Source organism: Heterostelium album, assembly GCF_000004825.1.
Source record: "Heterostelium album PN500 unplaced genomic scaffold PPL_scaffold8, whole genome shotgun sequence".
NCBI lineage: Eukaryota > Evosea > Eumycetozoa > Acytosteliales > Acytosteliaceae > Heterostelium > Heterostelium album.
The window spans coordinates 1,049,894-1,063,879 of record NW_008805070.1 but is presented as its reverse complement, the minus strand read 5'-3'; the positions used below and the strand labels follow the sequence as shown (position 1 = coordinate 1,063,879).

Genomic DNA, 13,986 nt, shown 5'->3' with positions numbered 1-13,986 from the left:
ACTAACGATCAATTAATTAAAAAATAATTAACATTAAATTATTATAGATTAAGATTATTTTTTTATTTTAAAATATATTTATTGGTACAAATCAATTAAAATAATAAAAACTTTCAGATTAGGTAATTAATAAAGATAGAATAGCATCAAATATATATGATCATATAATTGATTCTTTAGATTATTGTTCATTTGCTATTTTTTTTATGACGCTACTTTTTTGTTCCTACAAACGCAAAGCAAATTTTTAATGAAAATAGATGACATAATAAAAATCTGGTTCAAAGGTGGCAAAAAAATGGCATTTATGGATTTTCTTTTGCAGTTTCTCCAATTTTCAAAGAGAAAATAAGCATCTTTGCATGATACCGCCACAAAGATAATATTAATATCTTTAATTAAAAAGCAAGATCAATCTCCATGTTATTTTTTGAATTCTTTTGGTGATATCACCAAACACAAATCACACATATTTACACATTTTTAGATGAAACAGGAAAGATCAAACTTGATGATGGTGTTGTTTATCAATCGACAAATCAAAACATCGGGATCAAAAAAAAAAAAAAAAAAACTGAGCCTAAACCTAAGAACCATTAATAACCCAAATAAAGTTAAATACAACTGTCGAACTATTTATTTATTTAAAATATATTATATATTTGTATAATCTAAAAAAATGTATAGTATCAATATTTCTAAAAACATATTATTTTATTTATTATTTATTAATCTACTAGTAGATTACACCTCTGGTCAAGTTACTTTGAATGAACCAGATCGTAAGTATCCAAGATTTTCTAAATCTTGAAAATCAATTTAAATTAATAATAAATTAAATACTAGTAAGTTCAATACGATGGATCTCTATTCAATACCAACTTGGATGGTCTTTGACAGAGACAGAATGTAGTAAAATATCAACTTTTTTATCATGTATCACTGTTGGTAATGCCCAAAATATAACATCGATGTATGATATTAAAAAATCTTTATCTTTGAAACAACATTCTATTTACCAATTTAAAAAAAAATAAATTAGTTTTATGTTTTTAAAAGATGTTAATCATGTAATTGATCAAGGTGCTGTACCTGTTGTTTCCTCACTTAAATTCAATGCACTGGAACACATATCCTTTGCAACATCCAATCCAGTAAAAGATCCAAATCAAAACTTTATGGTACTTCTTCATGTTCCTGAAAACAATCGACTATTCACCTTAAAGTAAGTTATTAAAACTTTTTAAATAAAGAATATTGAGCGAATCTTAACCAAATTTTCATCACTGTATAGTTTATACAATCTATATGACCCAGTAATATTACCAAATAACTTTGGTGTATATCTTTCTCTTGGTCAAATGTATTTATACCACAAATTATTATTATCATAAAAATCAAACTTTTATTAATTCTAATTATGTTTGCAACAATATATAGTGGATTTTATAATACAACTTTTAATTCCAACATTCCTTCAACTTTATTCACTCCTAATACATTAACTTTTACTTTTCGAGATTCTAAATTCACTAGTTCTTCATACAGTGTTCTGTTGAATCCAAATGTAAAATTACCAGGTTTGAATACATTGTATGTATTTATTATTTCTATTTATGATGATAATTTACTAACTCTTTTATTAAAAGAGCGACATATGCTACACAATCCACCTTTTACAATTTAACATCTGATAATTATCCAAATTTATATTCAGTGTAAGTATATTTATTAAAAAAAATTAGTTAATTTTTATTAATTCTTATTCTATTAAAAGTGATATTATAGCTGATGCTCCAATATATGTTTCTATATCTATGCCTCGATTATCAAATTTGTAAATATTTATTTTATTTTGATTAAAATTTTTATAACTAATCGATATTATACCAAAAGAATTCTACGTTCAACAACATTATATGATGTTAACCCAAATGAATCGAATCTAACAATTTCTGGTCAATATCCCAATCTTAAAACACTGTAATTATACCCCATTAAAAATATCAATGAATCACACTAATATAGTTTATTATGTTAGAACTCTTTCAAAGATAAAGTTTACACCCACTGATTTTTCTTTTGCTCCAAAAATGGACCAAGTGTATGTTAATTTTTGAAAAAAAAATAATTGTTCTTTAATTGTATATATATTAATTTATTTTTGTATTTTTTTTAATAGTACAATTTCAGGATCTAATTTCTTTTCCAATTTAATAAATGTATCATCTCTCTATGCTGTAGATTCTATTTCTCCAGCAGTTTTCCCTTCGGTATCTTGGTTTGACCAAGGAGCAAGAGTGTAAGAATTTATATATTTGATAAAAAAATCTACAATGTTTTAACCAAAAAAATAATCTTTTTAAAATAAAACATTAGTGTTTTGAAGAATATGAGTTTATCTGGACAGATTCCAAATTACCCAGGACAAGGATTCTATCCTGTAACTCTTCACCTACCAAATAACCCAGGAATAACTGGAGAGGTTCCTGAATCATTTTGTTATCTTTTTGATATCGATTTGTCGGGAACATCAGTAACCAAGATTCCAGATTGTTATTTTTGCCAATGGAATCAGTTTTGGTCTTATTTTCCAATAACTTTACCTGAAACCTTTGAATGCAGTAAGTATATTTTACTTTCATAGTAATATAAAATATTTTATTAAATTTAATAATTTTTATAGATCCATCATTCGACCAATATTTATTTGTATACACACCATCAAATCCTGCACCTTTTAATATTACAGTAACTGGAAAGAATCTCGGATTCTATCCAATCCCTGGATTGAAGATGGTCAGAGCAAATTCAATATACACGTAAAGTATTATAATTTTACTATATCATTAATTGTTAATTTTAATAATTATTAATATATTATACAGCTTCCCAGCTAGTGGTGAACCATCAGGAAAGCAGACATTTACTATTTATAACAAGAATTTAACATTAGAATGGGTTACAGATCGTATGTTAATAGTAAATACAAAGAAATTAAACTAATCATATTAACATTTTATTGTAGCTACTAAACTTGATACAGCCACTGGATCTGTCAATGAAGGTTCACTTAGAATCGATATTTTTGGTCAGTTTAATGAAGATTTTATTTATACAATTGATTACAATGATCAGCCATGCTTGGTTGAAAGGATACAACCTACCTTTTTAAATTGCTATGTTTATAATCCAGTTGGTTCCAAATATAATATCGCTACTGTAAACAGTACCTATCAAACATTTGTAATATTATTTGAAATACGAAGTAAGTTGTTAAAATATTTTGATTGTAAAAAGCAATAAAGATTATTAACAAAAACAAATATTAAATAGATACTCCTGTTGTAACAGCAACCTCTGAACTATTGGAAACTGGTGGAGATCTATTGCTTTATGGATACTTCCCAGAGACAATCACTGTATTAGATGTATCTGTCAACAACATTACCTGTAACATTATAGAGTCCAATAGCAATGAAATTCATTGCAATCTTCCTGGTAACCTATCAATAGGATTCGCTGATCTTGAAGTTAATACTGATAACAAAATTTTTAGATCAAAGAGTTTATTAGTTGTTTGTAAGTAAATATATTAACTTATTACCATATCAAAGAAATTAAATACTAATTAATAAACTTTAAATATATAGACCCAATTAAAAAAATTAATAACTGTATATCGAGTTCAAGTAATTCTTCGAAAGACTGTAGTGGTAATGGAAAATGTTTCAATAATAGATGTATTTGTAACAATGGATTCGGTGGATTCTATTGTCAATCAGAGTTAACTCCAACTATAATTTTCAGACCAAATACAACATCGCCAGATGTTGTCGTTAGTAAGAGCAACACACATTTCCAATTCAATATTATTGCAATTGAAGAGTTGAATGATCTACGTGATACAGTCATAAGAAACTCGATTAATCAATCGAAATGGACTTATTCAACTAATAGTACCAATCAATTCGATAACTATAAGTATATTATTAATGATACGAGTGCCGGTTGTTCTCTAGAAGTCAATATCGACAATTTCAAAGTGAATCAAAACATTACATTTGGTAGTATCATTCATAGTTATCCTGTCAACTCTCTGAAGTTGTCAATCACAATTAGTGGATGGCTATTCACCTCGAATTTAAATACACTAAGAGTACTCCTACAGACAGAGATGAAATACGATCAGTTGGAAGATAAATGTAAATCAGATATTCAAAAGAATCAACAATTCGATCAACTTCATAACTTACAATACTTAACGATTACCAAGGATGGTGTCACCTACTTTGGAAGATTCTTGGATTATGTTTTATCAGATAACCGACCTGCTTACTCGTTGAATGAGATCATAAGTAACTCGACAACCAACAGTACTCAATCAGTTATTATTGGAATCAACATGCCACAGAGTCAAACAACTATTATCGATCCTGATTTTTCTGTTCTGGTTGATCCATCAAGTGAACCAACCGATTGCAAAGAATCCACGTCATCTTCTAAATCAATGAAGTTGGTCGCTATCATCGTTCCTATTGGTGTATTTGCAGTTGCTGCATTAGCTGGTACAATAATATATATAGTAAAACGAAAAGAATATCGCAAACAACAAAAAATGCTCCACAGTAAACTTGCAAGATTAAATAAAGATCAGTAAACTCGTATATTAAAATAGTACAATTTTTTTTGTTCCTTTATATGAAAAAAGATGATCAGTTTGATCAATGTTTAAATATCATAAAATTTGTCTTGGTTCTTGAAGAGATGACTTTACACTTTATGAGCTATTATTACTTAAAGTATTGAATAGTAAAGGTTTGGAGTTTAAACTTTATAAAGATCTTACAATATCTATGATTGATTCATCGGTGAGGGTTGATGATGGTGACAACTTTAAGAACACAAAAAATATTGATTATGAGAACCAACAACCATCAATCCTTTTTCAAAGATCATAAAAATCTGATGGGGTGGGATAAATAAAAAAAAAATTGTTTGTTCTTTTTGTGTAATTTTTTTTTTTTTTGACCTTTATTATTAAAAATATCTTCAGATATCGGACTTCTTTTCGTAAATGATATCATCAAATTCAACAACTTACCGACCAATTATTTAAAAATTCACAGTTAGATATTGATGTAATTTATTCAAAGTGTTCTTTGATTTCAATCTCTGTCGTTGAACAAATTTTATTTTTCTTTTCCTCATTTTTGGTTCTTTTTTGTATAATGAAAATCCATTTTCTTTGTATTTCATTATTTCTTTTTTTTAATCTGAAATACCTTTCTGGAGCTTCTATAAATGAACTTGATTGTAAGTATTTCTTTTTATTTTTTTATTAACTTTTTTCTGAACTAAATTTTTTAATCTATCTAAAAAATAGTAAGTTCCATACGATGGCTTTCTATGCAATATCAACTAGGATGGTCGTTAACTGAAGTAGATTGTACAGCCTTATCACAAATAGTTTGTAACACTGTTGGAAATGAGCAAAATGTTTCCATAATGTAAGATTTTCTTAACTATTCAGTATTGGATTCAATAATTTTCTTGATTATTCAAACTAATTTAAAAATAGATATGTAACTTCACTCTATCAACCTACTCCTCAAGGAACCCCACCAACTATTCAAAAACTGGCATTTCAAAATATAACTCGAATTGTTTTAACTGGATACTATCCTGCTGTTGATCCATCTCAAAACATTTTTGAATTGATCAATATTCCAGAGAATAAGTATTTAGAAGTATTAAAGTAAGTTTTTATTTTTTTTATTCTTTTTAATATTTTTTTGACTAGTCTTTTATTTTTTTTCAGTTTCCAATTTGTAGACCCAATTGTTCTTCCTTCAAATTTTGGTTCATACTTTTCAGATGTAAATTAGTGAGTAGTAATTTCTAAAAGAAATATTTATAAATATTAACTTTTTATTTTTGTTTACCAAAACAAGCAATTTCAAGAATTCAATTTTTAATTCTGATATACCACAGTCTTTATTTAATAGTTCAATTTTTTTTCAAATGTCTGGATGTAACTATACAAACAATCAATGGATAGTTCATTTTAATGGAAACTATATATACAAGATTACTCAATTGTAAAATATCAAAAAATACATATTATTATAAATAGAATTTTTAATTAATCATAATTTTTACAGGTTCTTAATATTTCCTGACCAATCTCCAATGATACACACTTTTTTTAACCTTACAAATACTAATTTCCCAAATATGCAACAAATGTAAGTAGGATTTGAATAAATTTAATAAGGAAAATATTCAAAAAAGAAGTTTTCAACTAATGTTTCTATTAAAAGAGAATTAACACTTTCTCAGCCTGTTGATGTTAATATACAAGAATTTCCAGGACAAGCCATGTAAATATATTCCAAAACACTTTTCAATTTCAATTTTGTTAATTTAATTTAATTTTTAGAAAGTTGAAATCTACTCCGTCAAGATATAAGAATGAAATTAGATCAAATTTATCATTTAAAAGTGCATATGGATTTTACTTATTGTAAGTTTATTATTTGATTTTTTCATTTGATTTTTTCATTTGATATTTTAAAATTAATATTGTTGTATTTTAGAGATATAGATAATTTTAATATCAACCCAAATGATTTCAGATTATCAAGTTTATCAACTATGTAAATATTAATATTCAGTTTTAGTTTTTAAATGATCTCTAATTAATAATACATTATTTTACTTCTAGAACTCTTCAAAAATCTGGAGGTATTACAGGACCAAAATATTTACGATACTATAAAGAAATCAATTCAGATCCTTCAACCTATCCAGTTTATTCTTGGTTTGCAGCAAATAGTACAATGTAGGTTGATTTTTAAAAATTTAAAATTTGTTATTTTTACTAAAATCTCATCTTAGTGAAATAAATAATAATACTCACTTGGTAGGTCCTGTTCATGATTATCCAAGTGAAGGGTTTTATCCAATTACTTTGAACTTGGCAGACAATCCAAATATAAGCGAGTTGCCAGAGTCTTTTTGTTATTTAGAAGATATCGATCTCACCGGCACAGCACTTACAACAGTACCAGATTGTTTCTATTGTAAATGGACCTTTTTTAAGAATAGATTTTCTGTTAAAATTCCAACTGATTTCGTTTGTGGTATGATAAGAGTCTATTAATTTAATAATTATATCTATTAATATCTTTTAAACAATAGTTCCGAGATTAGATAAAACTTTATTTGTTTACAATCCAATAAACCCAAATCCAATCAACATGCATATTTTTGGCAAGAATTTGGGTTGGGATAAAATTGCAAATCTGACAATGGTTACAGCAAATTCACATTTTATGTATGATTTCATAAATAAAATACAAACTGGATTAATTAATATTAATATTGTTTTCTTTTTTGTATTTTTTAGATATAATAATAATAATACAACTAAAGGATCATTTTCATTTTTTGTAAATACAACCAAACTTACATTCGAATGGGCCTATGATAGTATGTAATTTATTTTTCATTAATAATTGATAAGATTTACTAATTAGATTTTTTCTACAGTAAGTATTGTCAATGCTGCATTTGGTATTATTGAAGGAACATCGCTTCGAGTTGAAATCAATGGTACTTTCAATACTACAATGGACTATCTAGTTGTAATCAATGGTGTTTCATGTTCACCTGCAGACATATATCCAAATGTTTTGATTTGTACTTTAAGTTCTATACCTACAATCAGAAACCCTATAGTAACTGTAACAAATGAAATTCAATCTATTAATACTACTTTAAAGATACAAAGTAATTATAATATATAATGATCAACAACAAAACCAAATTTTATTCTAACTTTACAATTCTATAGATATACCTATTGTTGTTTCAACATCAAAGCTTTACGAATCGGGAGGAAACTTAACTCTCTATGGATACTTCCATGATAATATTATTCAGGCAAACGTTACTGTCAACAATGTAAATTGTACTATTACCAAGGCAAACTCTACTGTTATAGTATGCATTATTACAACCAATCTGACACCTGGTTTTGCAAATTTAAGTGTATTTACCAATAATATAGAGTTTATATCCTCTTATTTAGTTATATGTATGTATAAATATATATTTTAAATGAATGTTTATTTATTAATATTTTTTAAAAAAAAAAACCAAAAAAAAAGATCCTTTAGATATACCAAATAATTGTATTGTTGATAATTCTACTTGTAGTAGTAATGGTAATTGTATAAACAATAAGTGTGTTTGTAATAGTGGATTTGGTGGTTATTATTGTCAGTCTACATTGACACCAACTGTAATAATTCAACCAAATACAACATCACCCAACGTCAATGTAATTTCAAACAACACACAATTCCAATTCAATATCATTGCAATACAAGAGTTGGACGATCTCCGAGATGTCTTCAGTAGCTATCACTTCAATGTATCAAATTGGAACTATTCAAAGTCATCCGATATTGAAAAGGATAACTATAAATATGTTCTAAATGACTCGAGTGTACAGTTCAAGACAGAGGTCAATATAGATAACTTTAAGGTCTACAAGAATTTAACTTTTGCTGGTATTGAAACTATTTATCCTCCAAACTCTTTGAAGTTATCGATCACTATAAGTGGATGGTCATTCAACTCGAATCTAAATACACTGAGGGTGTTGTTTGCGACCGAGATGAAGTACCAAACAATCGATGATAAGTGTCAATCGGAAATCAGAGACAAACAACAATTCGATCAACTTCATAACTTACAATACTTAACGATTACCAAGGATGGTGTCACCTATTTCGGAAGATTCTTGGATTATGTTTTATCAGATAACCGACCTGCTTACTCATTGAATGAGATAATTAGTAACTCGACAACCAACAGTACTCAATCAGTTATTATTGGAATCAACATGCCACAGAGTCAAACAACTATTATCGATCCCGATTTTTCTGTTCTAATTGACCGATCTAGTGAACCAACAGATTGCAAAGAAGATTCACCATCATCTTCTAAATCAATGAAGTTAGTAGCAATCATCGTTCCTGTTGTCATTGTTGGTGTTGCTCTTATTGTCGGTATGGCCATATTCATTCACAGGCATAATAGATTTATCAGACAAAAAGAAAAAGTTCAAATTAAACTATCTAGATTGAGTGAGACAAATAAATAAATGTTTAATTTAAAACAATAAGCTTAAATTTTATATGTTTTTGGGATTTTTGGAAAATTTTCGGAAAAAAAAAAATAGCTATAATATTTAACGTTACCAAGGATGATGTCACCTACTTTAGAAGATTCTTGGATTTTGTCTTATCAGATAACAGACCTGACCTACTCTTTGAATGAGATCATTAGTAACTCAACAACAATCAATCAGTTAACTGATTCCAATAATATGCCACAGAGTCAAAAAACACTAATAGATCCTGATTTTCTGTTCTGTTTGATCCATCAAGTGAACCAACCGATTGCAAAGAATCCACGTCATCATTGAAATCAATGAAGTTGGTCGCTATCGTCATTCCTATTGATGTATTTGCAGTTGCTGCATTACCTGGTACTTTAATTTATATAGTAAAACGAAAAGAATATTGAAAATGCTAACAGCAAACTTGCCAGCTTAATAGTAATAATAAAGATATGTAAGCACGTAAATTAAAAATACTATTTTCTCTTTTGCTAAAAAAAAAGATTATAAATTGAAATCAACATATTGTATTAGGTAAAATGTTTAAATATCATGGAATTATCTTGATTCTTGAAGAGATGATTTTACACTTTATGAGCTATTTATATTATTATTTCTTAAACAATAATATAAAGGTTTGGAGTTTATGCTAACAATATCTATGACGGATACCCTAATTTGATTCTGATTGATTCATCGGTGAGGGTTGATGATGGTGACAACTTTAAGAACACAAAAAATACATTTTGATTATGAGAACCAACCACCATCATTCCAAACAAGTTATCATATAAAAGATCGTAAAATCTTTTTTTTCTGGTGGGGGTGCGACAAAAAAAAACAAAAAAAAAATAATTTGTTCTTTTTTTGCAAAAAATTTTGGCTGAAATTTGCAAATATCTTAAGGAATCGGACTCCTCCTTTTTCGTAACAATAAGAAAATGATTATACCATCTTAGATTGGTATCACAAAAAAAAAAAACAAAAAAAAAAAACAATTTATTGCATAAAAAGATTTTGTCCAGAGAAATTTAGACCCCTAAACAACTTAACAACTCAAATTATATTGGAACAAATTTATCTTTTCCTCTTTACATTTCTATCATGAAAATTCATTTTCTTTGTATATTATTATTATTTCTTTTTTTAAATTTTAATTTCAAATTTATTTCAGGAGCCTCTATAAATGAACCTGATTGTAAGTATTTGTTTCTTTTATTATTTTTTTTAAAACTAAATTTTTTAAGTTAATTTTTTAAATAATAGTAAGTTCAATAAGATGGTTTTCAAAACAATATCAACTTGGATGGTCGTTAACAGAAATAGATTGTAATTTAATTCCTCAATTAGTTTGTAACACTGTTGGAAATGAACAAAATGTTTCAATGATGTATGAAAAATCGTTAATTATTAAGTATTCTATTGATTCTCTTCCATATTAATTAAAACTACTTTTAAAATAGATTTTTAAATTCGCCCTATAAGGCTGTTCCTCAAGGAACTCCACCAATTATTCAAAAACTGGCATTTCAAAATATAGCTCGAATAGTTTTCACAGGATACTATCCTGCTGTAGATCCATCTCAAAACATTTTCCAATTGATCAATATTCCAGAGAATAAGAATTTAGAATTACTAAGGTAAAAACATTTATTTTTATTTTTGTTGAATTAGTTTGGCTAAAAATTTTTTAGTGTCCAATTTGTAGACCCAATTGTTCTTCCTTCCAACTTTGGTACATACTTTTCAAAAGTAAATTAGTGAGTATAATTTGCATAGGAATAGGTATTTATAAATATTAATTGTTTTTTTTTTTTCTAAAACAAGTAATTTCCAAAATTCAATTTTTAATTCTGATATACCACAATCTTTATTTGATAGTTCAGTCTTATTTCAAATGCCTGGATGTAACTATACAAACAATCAATGGATAGTTCATTTTAATGGAAACTTACTATACAAGATTACTCAATTGTAAGAATTTCATTAAAAAAAAAATTATTAAAAAAGAATTTTAATTAATCACAATTCATAGGATTATAATATTTCCTGACCAAGGTCCAATGATACATACTTTTTTTAACCTTACAGGTACTAATTTTCCAAATATGCAACAAATGTAAGTAAGATTTAAAATATTAATAAAGAAGTTTTCAACTAATTTTTCTTTTGAAGAGAATTAACACTTTCTCAGCCTGTTGATGTTAATATACAAGAATTTCCAGGACAAGCCATGTAAATATATTCCAAAACACTTTTCAATTTCAATTTTATTAATTTAATTTATTTTTTAGAAAGTTGAAATCTACTCCGTCAAGATATAAGAATGAAATTAGATCAAATTTATCATTTGAAAGCGGATATGGTATTTACTTATTGTAAGTTTATTATTTTAATTTTTCATTTGATATTTTAAAATTAATATTGTTGTATTTTAGAGATATAGATAATTTTAATATCAACCCAAATGATTTCAGATTATCAAGTTTATCAACTATGTAAATATTAATATTCAGTTTTAGTTTTTAAATGATCTCAAATTAATTAATGAACATTATTATCATCATTTCATTCTAGAACTCTTCGAAAATCTAGTGGAATTTCAGTAGCAAGATATTTAGAACATTATCAAGAATTCAATTCAGATCCTTCAACCTATCCAGTTTATTCATGGTTTGCAGCTAATAGTACAATGTAGGTTATTTTACAATTATAAAAGTCTATTTTTACTAAAATTTCGTCATTCTATAGTGAAATACATAATAATACTCACTTGGTAGGTCCTGTTCATGATTATCCAAGTGAAGGATTTTATCCAATTACTTTGAACTTGGCCGACAATCCAAATATAAGCGAGTTGCCAGAGTCTTTTTGTTATTTAGAAGATATCGATCTCACCGGCACAGCACTTACAACAGTACCAGATTGTTTCTATTGTAAATGGAGCTTTTTTAAAAATAGATTTTCTGTTAAAATTCCAACTGATTTCGTTTGTGGTATGATAGGAGTGTATTAATTTAATAATTATATCTATTAATATCTTTTAAACAATAGTTCCAAGATTAGATAAAACTTTATTTGTTTACAATCCAATAAACCCAAATCCAATCAACATGCATATTTTTGGCAAGAATTTGGGTTGGGATCAAATTGCAAATCTGACAATGGTTACAGCAAATTCACATTTTATGTATGATTTCATAAATAAAATACAAACTGGATTAATTAATATTAATATTGTTTTTCTTTTTTGTATTTTTTAGATATAATAATAATAATGCAACTAAAGGATCATTCTCATTTTTTGTAAATACAACCAAACTTACATTCGAATGGGCCTATGATAGTATGTAATTTATTTTTCATTAATAATTGATAAGATTTACTAATTAGATTTTTTCTACAGTAAGTATTGTCAATGCTGCATTTGGTATTATTGAAGGAACATCTCTTCGAGTTGAAATCAATGGTACTTTCAATACTACAATGGACTATCTAGTTGTAATCAATGGTGTTTCATGTTCACCTGCAGACATATATCCAAATGTTTTGATTTGTACTTTAAGTTCTATACCTACAATCAGAAACCCTATAGTAACTGTAACAAATGAAATTCAATCTATTAATACTACTTTAAAGATACAAAGTAATTATAATATATAATGATCAACAACAAAACCAAATTTTATTCTAACTTTACAATTCTATAGATATACCTATTGTTGTTTCAACATCAAAGCTTTACGAATCGGGAGGAAACTTAACCCTCTATGGGTACTTCCATGATAATATTATTCAGGCAAACGTTACTGTCAACAATGTAAATTGTACTATTACCAAGGCAAACTCTACTGTTATAGTATGCATTATTACAACCAATCTGACACCTGGTTTTGCAAATTTAAGTGTATTTACCAATAATATAGAGTTTATATCCTCTTATTTAGTTATATGTATGTATAAATAAATATTATAAATGAATGTTTATTTATTAATATTTTTTTTTTAAAAAAAAAACCAAAAAAGATCCTTTGGATATACCAAATAATTGTATTGTTGATAATTCTACTTGTAGTAGTAATGGTATTTGTATAAACAATAAGTGTGTTTGTAATAGTGGATTTGGTGGTTATTATTGTCAGTCTACATTGACACCAACTGTAATAATTCAACCAAATACAACATCACCCAACGTCAATGTAATTTCAAACAACACACAATTCCAATTCAATATCATTGCAATACAAGAGTTGGACGATCTCCGAGATGTCTTCAGTAGCTATCACTTCAATGTATCAAATTGGAACTATTCAAAGTCATCCGATATTGAAAAGGATAACTATAAATATGTTCTAAATGACTCGAGTGTACAGTTCAAGACAGAGGTCAATATAGATAACTTTAAGGTCTACAAGAATTTAACTTTTGCTGGTATTGAAACTATTTATCCTCCAAACTCTTTGAAGTTATCGATCACTATAAGTGGATGGTCATTCAACTCGAATCTAAATACACTGAGGGTGTTGTTTGCGACCGAGATGAAGTACCAAACAATCGATGATAAGTGTCAATCGGAAATCAGAGACAAACAACAATTCGATCAACTTCATAACTTACAATACTTAACGATTACCAAGGATGGTGTCACCTATTTCGGAAGATTCTTGGATTATGTTTTATCAGATAACCGACCTGCTTACTCATTGAATGAGATAATTAGTAACTCGACAACCAACAGTACTCAATCAGTTATTATTGGAATCAACATGCCACAGAGTCAAACAACTATTATC

The 13,986-nt window shown here is 27.1% G+C and overlaps 2 protein-coding genes across 2 annotated transcripts; both read left to right on the top strand.

Moving 5' to 3' along the window:
* Window positions 1-679: 679 nt before the first annotated feature.
* Window positions 680-9,351, top strand: PPL_08052 (uncharacterized protein; the record flags this gene model as incomplete). Its single annotated transcript, XM_020578882.1, has 33 exons — window positions 680-686; window positions 741-782; window positions 847-973; window positions 1,043-1,225; window positions 1,295-1,363; window positions 1,441-1,593; window positions 1,650-1,718; window positions 1,778-1,837; window positions 1,897-1,983; window positions 2,042-2,104; window positions 2,183-2,302; window positions 2,380-2,628; window positions 2,889-2,971; window positions 3,029-3,268; window positions 3,337-3,582; window positions 3,654-4,585; window positions 5,130-5,226; window positions 5,387-5,510; window positions 5,582-5,758; window positions 5,822-5,879; window positions 6,009-6,034; window positions 6,165-6,248; window positions 6,324-6,383; window positions 6,443-6,526; window positions 6,600-6,659; window positions 6,728-6,844; window positions 6,901-7,145; window positions 7,204-7,339; window positions 7,412-7,494; window positions 7,555-7,794; window positions 7,859-8,101; window positions 8,175-9,080; window positions 9,254-9,351. The coding sequence occupies 33 exons, from the start codon at window positions 680-682 to the stop codon at window positions 9,349-9,351; spliced, it is 5,568 nt and encodes a 1,855-aa protein (XP_020430721.1).
* Window positions 9,352-9,504: 153 nt separating this feature from the next.
* PPL_08051a (uncharacterized protein) lies at window positions 9,505-13,912 on the top strand (the record flags this gene model as incomplete). The annotated part of the gene is made up of 16 exons (XM_020578881.1): window positions 9,505-9,562; window positions 10,368-10,391; window positions 10,460-10,583; window positions 10,657-10,833; window positions 11,021-11,100; window positions 11,285-11,312; window positions 11,369-11,428; window positions 11,488-11,571; window positions 11,632-11,691; window positions 11,771-11,887; window positions 11,945-12,189; window positions 12,248-12,383; window positions 12,457-12,539; window positions 12,600-12,839; window positions 12,904-13,146; window positions 13,220-13,912. Coding segments are annotated over 16 exons (2,452 nt in total), but the record flags the coding sequence as incomplete, so codon positions are not given.
* Window positions 13,913-13,986: the final 74 nt, after the last annotated feature.